The sequence below is a fragment of the Mesoplodon mirus genome (genome assembly GCF_964341445.2).
Source record: "Mesoplodon mirus genome assembly, chromosome: 7".
NCBI classification, from domain to species: Eukaryota; Metazoa; Chordata; class Mammalia; order Artiodactyla; family Ziphiidae; genus Mesoplodon; species Mesoplodon mirus.
The window spans coordinates 6,387,510-6,395,187 of record NC_138983.1 but is presented as its reverse complement, the minus strand read 5'-3'; the positions used below and the strand labels follow the sequence as shown (position 1 = coordinate 6,395,187).

The 7,678-nt window shown below is 57.7% G+C and overlaps 1 protein-coding gene across 1 annotated transcript; it reads right to left on the bottom strand.

The window, feature by feature from the left end:
• Window positions 1-7: 7 nt before the first annotated feature.
• On the bottom strand, window positions 8-5,081 carry CTSF (cathepsin F). Its single transcript, XM_082626527.1, has 14 exons — window positions 4,713-5,081; window positions 4,386-4,484; window positions 3,984-4,068; window positions 3,831-3,892; window positions 3,630-3,705; window positions 2,960-3,073; window positions 2,704-2,849; window positions 2,519-2,615; window positions 2,358-2,438; window positions 1,431-1,550; window positions 1,280-1,344; window positions 1,096-1,186; window positions 627-685; window positions 8-547 (listed from the first exon to the last, which is right to left on the bottom strand). Exons 1-14 carry the CDS (start codon window positions 4,923-4,925, stop codon window positions 473-475), a joined length of 1,383 nt encoding a protein of 460 aa, XP_082482653.1. The 5' UTR covers window positions 4,926-5,081; the 3' UTR covers window positions 8-472.
• Window positions 5,082-7,678: the final 2,597 nt, after the last annotated feature.

The following is a 7,678-nucleotide window of genomic DNA, read 5'->3' as shown; positions in this document are numbered from 1 at the left end:
ACTGGGGTCGAGGACACCTCTTTATTGTGTTAGAAAAGGTTGGTTACAACAGTTTCTCTAGACATGGAAGGCAATACTGTCCCCAGATCCAGGGGGGACCAGAAAATTTATAGCATCAGAGGAAAGCCGGGGCAGGAAGCCTGAGCCTACAGAGGACAAAGCTGGCTTTAAGACCAGAATATTTTCTTCCTCCCGCTCCTTACCCGAGCCCAGGGTTCTTGCCCCAGCTTTGGCTGCCAAGACATCATCCTTCACCCCAAGATCCCCCTAGCTACAATTCAACAAAGGTGCAATTGGGGAACTTCAGAGTGGGAGTAGGGGCTGTGCCCCAAGCCCAGTGGCCTTTGCTCACCCTGAGGTACCTGGTGCCCGTCCCTCAGCCAGCTTTGCCTCCTGGGGAGGGGCCTGGTCATGCAGGTCAGGCAAGGGAAGGGGCTGCTCTGGTCAGCACCAGGCCCTGAGCTGGTGCGCCTCAGTCCACCACTGCTGAGCTGGCCATGATGTTCACACCACAGGCCCCGGAGCCACGGTGCAAATAGTAGTAACCCTGGGAGAGAGGGGGCATTGGTGAGGGCACTGGGGCAGGATGGGGGCTGGAGGGCTGGGGCCAAGCAGGCGAGACTCACCTCCTCGCCCCAGTCAGTGCCCCAGCTGTTCTTGATGGCCCAAAAGGGAGTGGCAGAGCCTGGGGAACAGTGCGGAGAGCAGGGAGTCAGGGCCCCAAGCACTTCACACTCTTCAAACATCTGCTGTGGGCCTACTGTGTGACCGGTACTAGGGAAAGAGCAGAAAGCAAGACAGGCCCACCTACCAGGCTCCTGGAGACCTGGTGTGGCTCTGGGGTTTGGGGAGGACACCCCCCACCCGCCTCTAGCAGGGTATCCATTCATAACACCTCAACCTCCCAGCGCCTTGGCTTTCCCATTCATAGAGAGGATGGATGATCCTGCCTGGCCCATAGCCCGAGGCAGAGGTAAGGACAAGGTTCCCTGGCATTCCCCTGATGCCCCCTCCAGAGGTCCTGAGATGCTGTGGTCCAGCCTCTGCCTGTGACCTGGGGTGGACGGATGGCAGAGCAGGGTCGGCAGAACTCACGGTTGCCGTAGCCCACGAGCAGCACAGCGTGGTCGATGAGCCAGGGGCTGCAGAGGGGCCGCAGTGGGTGGGAGATCCCGTGGCGGTAGAACTGAGGGGGGGAAGACGAGTAGGGGGCCAGCTCTGAGAAGTGGGGGGAGGGGAGTCAGCAAGAACCGGGGCAGCAGTGAGGCTGGGGTCCTACCTGCATGCCAAAGGCGTTGATGGCGACGGAGATGGGGCCCTTCTGGGCCAGCCAGGCCGCCAGCTCTAAGACAGAAGAGGGGCAGTGTCAGGGGCACCCAGGCCCCAGCCCCACCTGGCCTGTTCCCCCCACTCCCCCCTCCCACACTCACTCTGCTCATTCCGGCTCAGCTCCACTGAGTCGTTGATGTAGACCTTGGCCTTCTCTGCAGAGAAGCTGCAGGCCTGCAAGTGGCCGCGGTAGCTGTAGTCGTCCTCTGTCTCCAGCCCTCCTGGGGAATGGCGGGGGGCAGATCGGGGGTCAGAGAAAACGTGGGCCCCAATTCATAATACTCATCTGCTCCCAGCCAGGGGCTGTGCTAAGCCCCTCCTACACAAGGCCTCACGTTCTCTATCCACCCCCAGCTACAGGCCATCCTCTCTGAGGGAGGCCTCATCCTAGAGGTGACACAACTGAGGCCCAGAGGGATGGGGGAGCCACCAGTGAGAAATGTGGCAGAGATGGAATCCAGCTCCCAGCTTCTGACTCCTCACTCATCCCAGCATTCCTGGGACTCCTGACCTTGGCTTGCTTGTCCGGCCCTGACAGTTTGCTCCCAATCTGGCCCAGACCCCTGCCAGACTCCCTCACCAATCTTGGTACAGCCACCTCAATCCCTCAGTCCTCATTTTCCTGCCACTGCGACCCACTGCTCAACTGAATCGCCAGTTTAGGACAATGCCTCCTCTCAGGGGTGAGGTGTGCTGCTCCCTGGTTTAGCAGCATTATAGAAATACAGACCGCCAAGCAGTGAGAAGACCGAGACCCCCTGCTGTGCACCAGGAACTTTACATATATTTCCTCACTTGACACTTAAGACGATCCTACAAAGTGGGCATGAGGAGCCCCATTTCCCAGGTGAGACAACTGAGGCTCTGAAAGAGCTGACCTGCCCAAGGTCTTCAGCCGGTAAGGGTCAGCATTAAGACTTGAACCCACTTCACGTGACTGCCACGCTCATGTCTCTCCCCTCCCAAAGTGCCTTCCTGTGGAGGGAGCTGGGGCTCTCGCTGCCCCCCTGAAGCCCATGAACGCATACCCAGAGTCCTTATGGCTGAGTAGGCGTTGGAGGGCAAGCCGCCCAGGCAGGCCTTGTCCACCTTGTCACAGTCCAAGAGCTCTAGGAGACACAAGGCTGGTCCCGAGGAGCCCTCCGGAGGGGCTGGGCTGGGGACAGGGTGGGCAGAGCGGGATGCTCACCCTGCTCAGAGAGGGAGAGCAGGGCCCCCCGTTTTAGGAACCACTGGCCCTCCACATTGCCTGTGACTGAGAAGGCCCAGCAGGAACCGCACATGCCCTGCAAGAGACAGGGAGAGTCAGGGCTGGGTCCCTTCCAAACGCCAGTGCAGTCCTCATGTCCCACCCTCACTTCTTGGGGGTCCAACCTGGTCCTTGACTTTGGTGACAGCCCCCTTACTCCTCCAGTCCCACTCAGGTGGAGGAAGGTCAGGGATGGACTGGGCTGGGCGCATCTTCTTGCCAGGCTCCTCTTTTAGGAGGGGATTCAGGTAGATGGTACGGAACTCCTCCTCTGTGGGCAGGGGATGGGAAAAAAGTATTCTAAGCCAGTCCTGACCAGGGGCCTTGGGAGCAGGCCCTGTCTCTTCCAGGTACCATGACAGCTCTGACCACCACCCCTACCTGTAAGGTCACTGAACTTGGTGACCCCATACCGAGCTGTGCCACGGTCCAGGGCCTGGATCTTCTGCGCTCGCACCATGTTATTGGCAAAGACGGACATGCGCCACCTGGCTTCTGAGGAACAAGGAGTGGAAGAGAGGCTTGGGCCCCAGGCAGATCATAAAAGGAGAGGTGCCTGGGGATAAGAGGCAGAGGTTTCCCTGGGGAATGGTAAGCTCTGGATCAGGGCTGAAGCTTATTTCAAGAAGGGCAGAACCCTGGGGTGGGTGAGGGTAGGGGGCCAGACCTGCAAGTGATAATAATGGGGCCAAACCGGGGTGATGACTTCCCAGGTATGAAGGCAGAACCAAAATGGGCTCCAGAGGACATCCTGAGATAGGAGGTTGTGGGAAAAGACCACCATGCCAGGGGTCCTCCAGCAGAGAAAATCTGGCCTTTGCCCCATCCCACTCTACCCAGGATGATGGAGACCTGTGGTTTCTGGCTAGGAAAATCAGATGGGAGAAAGGGCTGCCAAGTCCTGAGAGGCTGAGCAAGAAGTTGGGGATTTAGGGGCCCTTGAAAGGATGCACTGCCCCTTGTGCCCTTCCCCTCTCCCACACCAAGGTGCCAAGTTGGGGCGAAGGTCCTGATCTGACTGGGACAGGTACAGCCAAGGCTAGGTCCTCACCCTCTGTCGTATCATATGTCCGGTTATAGGTGGTGACAAAGTCCTTGAAGATTGAAGCCATCTTCACAGAAAAGTCCTGGGAAGGCAGAGGGGTCTTTACAAGGAGTCCTTCTCAGAATGACCCCCTCACCCAGGTCAGGGTGAGGGGAAGAGAGGAAATATAAGGCAGCAGCCAGTTCCCCAGACAAACAGGCTCCTCACCTGGGGCAGGGGATCCTTGTTCAACAGTGGAAGGAATGAACTGAAAGTCTCATTTTTTTCATCTGGAGAGGGTTGGAACAGAGAAGAATCAGGACTGACCCCTGAAAGAAGTCTGACCTGAGCTATCCCAGCATCCCTGGGCTATCCCAGCACCTGTAATCTTGGTATCCACTGGGCCACAGTCCCGCCTCAGCAGCATGCGTTTCCCTAGCTCATCCAGGACTTCAAAGCTGCAAAGCTGGAGGAAGAGGAGGAAGCCTGTCAGGGGGCTAGGACAGGAGCATGGCCTTGGCAAGATGGAGCCGGAGGGTCCCCCAGTGAGGACCACCTCCAAGGCAACCAACCCCATAGGGGAGAGCGAGGCACTGTACGGGAGTGAGCACCCAGACACCCTCCCTTTTACAGCATCTTGGTCTCTGGCCTTTCCAGGCCTGGGGAGTGACTCACGGTGGGGTAACTGCGGCCTCAGATCCCTCCCTGTAGACTTGACGGATCACCCCAACTACTGCCAGACTCAGTCTGGGGGCAGAGTATCGCAGGAACCCCATCACTCACCAGGGTTTTCTTGGACACAGGGAGCTGGCACACCGTGGGGTCGTTGCAGGGCGGCTCCACCAGGGTCGCCTTCAGGGAGTACAGCGACCCCCGGCCCGCCTGGATGGGGGGTGGAGGGGGGCGCCGTGAGGCGGGCACAGCCACTCCCTCCTCAGTCCGGCCTTCGTGGGGCTCACAGCCCCACTGTGCTTTCCCCTTCCCAATCTGTAGAGGTCCAACGCCCCCGCCCCAAGTCTACCCCAAAGCTCCCAGCCCTCGGACGAGAGCCCCATTCACCCCGCACCGGCCCCCCACCCGCCGCCGCCGCCGCCCCCAGCGCGTCCTCACCCGGCGGACGCGACCGCGCACGACCCTCAGCGCGGCCCGCGTCCTGGCAGCCCGGCCGCGGTTGTACATCTCTAGGGCGAAGCGGGCGGGCTCCAGCAGCTCCGGGGACGCCAGCTCCCAGGCCTGCGCGCCGGCCGCCCGGGGCTCGGTGGGGGCCGGAGCGGCGCCCGGGAGCAGCCCCAAAAGCAACAGCAGCTGCAGCCAAGGCGCCATGGCGAGGGCGAAGCCCGCGTCCCGTCCTCACGCTCTGACAGACGCCCGGCCCACCCGACCGGGCTGAGCAGCCCGCGGCCAGGGGGGTGGGGGTGGGGGTGGGGGGAGCCCTGGGGGGCCCTCCCTCCGTCCCTCCCTCAGATCCAGGGCGGCGGGGTGCCGGCCAATGGGCGCCGGTTGGGGGCGCCTGCGCGCTCGCTTATTCACGTGAGGCTCATGGGGCGCGCTGGCTGTGCAGGCAGCCTGGCGTCAGTCCCGCGCTGACCAACGCATCCTTGCACCAGCCGGGTCTGGGGAGGGGTGGCCCCAGCCGCAGCCTTGAAGTAATCTTCTTACGTCTTGGAGCTGCTGTTTGTGTGGCAGGGAAGAGCCAGTTCTGACTCCCTGTTGGATCTGTTTCTTTTACTTTAACCTTTGCTTATCGTTGTATTTGTTATTATAATCACTGTCTATAGCTGTGAGCATCCTGCCACAGGGAACCCTGCCCCTCTGCCTGTTAAATTAAAGTGCCTTTGTTCATCTCACAGAGAGACATTCTGACCCTGTCCATCTGTGAGTGGCTGCACAAAAGAAGAGATTAACACATCCGCTCCTATTTTGCAAGATAAATGGCATTTTTACTTTACTTCCTCACCTCCTCCCCGTCTCTGTTCTATAAAAGAAACTGGCATCCAGACCCCGATAAGATGTTTTTTGGGGGACCCTAGTCCACCATCTTCTCAGTCTGCCGGCTTTCTGAATAAAGTATTCCTTGCCTCAACACCTCGTCTCCCGATTTATTGGCCTGTCGTGCGGCGAGCAGGGCGAGCTTGGACTCGGTAACATTTGGGGAGGAGAAAGGATGCTTGCCTGAGAATAAAAATAACTAGCATTTATTGCATGCTTATTATACATGTTATATGCCATCTCCCTTTAATCTTTGTAGCAATCCTGTGAAGTAGATGTTATTATCCCCGACTTATAATTGAGAAAATACAGGTTTAGGGAGATTAAGTGGCTTGCCAAACAGCTGCTAAGTGAAAGAGCTGGACTTGAACCCAGAGAGTTGGCTTCAGAGCTTGAGTTCACAGCTCCACGAGCTCTTCGAAGCCCCTCTTCTCATCAGCAAAATGGCAGCTAAAATTCCCTGCACTGGTACTGCCTCAGGCAGTCATGGGGATCAAACACAAACATGCGAACAGCGCACAGGGCTGGGACCGTTCTTTTGTTCCACCAAGCATTCACCGCTGTGTTCAAGGCCTAGCAGGAGGAAGCATGAACAGATACACTAGGCATAGTGCTGCCTATTCGGAGCTCCCAGTCTAGTGGAGAGAGATGAGAAAAAGCAATTTTCCTCCAAGATGTTACCAGCTGTGGGACAGGAAACAGGGAAGAGAGTTTTTAAGGGGGTTGGGGAAGCCCCAGCAGTGGGTAGAGGGTTAGTTTGGGCATGGAGAATGGGGAGAGCAGGTCCTAAAGATCATCCGGTCCACACCTGACTTCTTTTGGTAGCAGAGGGCTATCGAGGCGAAGTGACTTTCAGCTACTCAAAACTTAGTGCTGGAGCCAAACCAGAGTCAGCTCCAAGCTCCCAGCTGATGTCTGAGAGGGGAGGGCCTGAGGGAGCCCAGCAGTGGCTGATCTCCCCCTGCTTGTGCCCTCCCCAGCTGCAGCCCTTCGGGGCTCCCTTTGTCTCTCTTACAGGAGACAGCCCCGGGTCCTGAATCTGGCTCCTAAGGCCCCCTCCAGGTCCAAGAAGCACCTTGGTCGTCACCTTGTGCTGTGCACTTGACACTCCAGTCTCACTCTATTTGCAGAAGTTCGAGCTCTTGTGCACCCTGGAAGCTTCACATTGCTCTTCCCTTGGCCAAACTCCCAGACACCTTTCAGCTCTTGGTTTAGAGGATGATTCCTCAGGAGGGTGTCCCTGACCCACCCCTGAAACAGGAGGGAAGGGGGCAGGGCACAACTTTGAAAGAATGACACAGCCCGAGGTCATGACATAAACTGATTAGAACCAAATGGGTCCAAGATGGCAGACAAGTCTACTTCCACTAGACCTTGAGCCTCAGCATACCTCACTGTAACACGTCAGCAAGCTAAATGACATACCTACAGGCGCCATGACAGTTCCAAGCCCAACCGCAGGGATCAAAAAGTGGGCGGTGGCCCAATTCCTGGAAATCCCCGCCCCTTCCCGAAATAGCTGGAATACTCCTCCCACTCATTAGCCTAAGAAATAACCCACCCTTATAAAAACTGACAACCCCATACCCTGGTGGCTTTTCTCACGTTCTGAGGTGGCCCACACTCTGTCTGTGGAGTGTGTTTCTCTCTAAATAAATCCACTTCTTACCTATTACTTTGTCTCTCACTGAATTCTTTCTGCAATGAGACATCAAGAACCTGAGCTGCATTAAGTTCTTTTTTTTTTTTTTTTGCGGTACGTGGGCCTCACTGCTGCGGCCTCTCCCGTTGCGGAGCACAGGCTCCGGACGTGCAGGCTCAGCGGCCATGGCTCATGGGCCCAGCCGCTCCGTGGCATGTGGGATCTTCCCGGACCAGGGCACGAACCCGTGTCCCCTGCATTAGCAGGCGGACTCTCAACCACTGCGCCACCAGGGAAGCCCTGCATTAAGTTCTGAAAGCAGGTGTGTGCTCTCAGTTGGAAGACCAAGGCTTTTGGTCGGGTTCGAGTCCTGGCTGTGTGGGTTCAAATCCCAATCTGAGGTGCACGGTTTCACCCCCACTACCCCTGGCTGAGCTCAATGCCA

What these genes read in the sequence shown, in the direction of transcription:
- CTSF (XM_082626527.1), bottom strand. Translation starts at nt 4,925, where the DNA reads ATGGCGCCTTGGCTGCAGCTGCTGTTGCTTTTGGGGCTGCTCCCGGGC. An exon ending in CAAGTTCAGTGACCTTACAG is followed by an intron (nt 2,850 to 2,959) that starts GTAGGGGTGGTG and finishes CCCTGCCCACAG; the next exon opens with AGGAGGAGTTCCGTACCATC. An exon ending in GCTGAGCCGGAATGAGCAGA is followed by an intron (nt 1,345 to 1,430) that starts GTGAGTGTGGGA and finishes CTTCTGTCTTAG; the next exon opens with AGCTGGCGGCCTGGCTGGCC.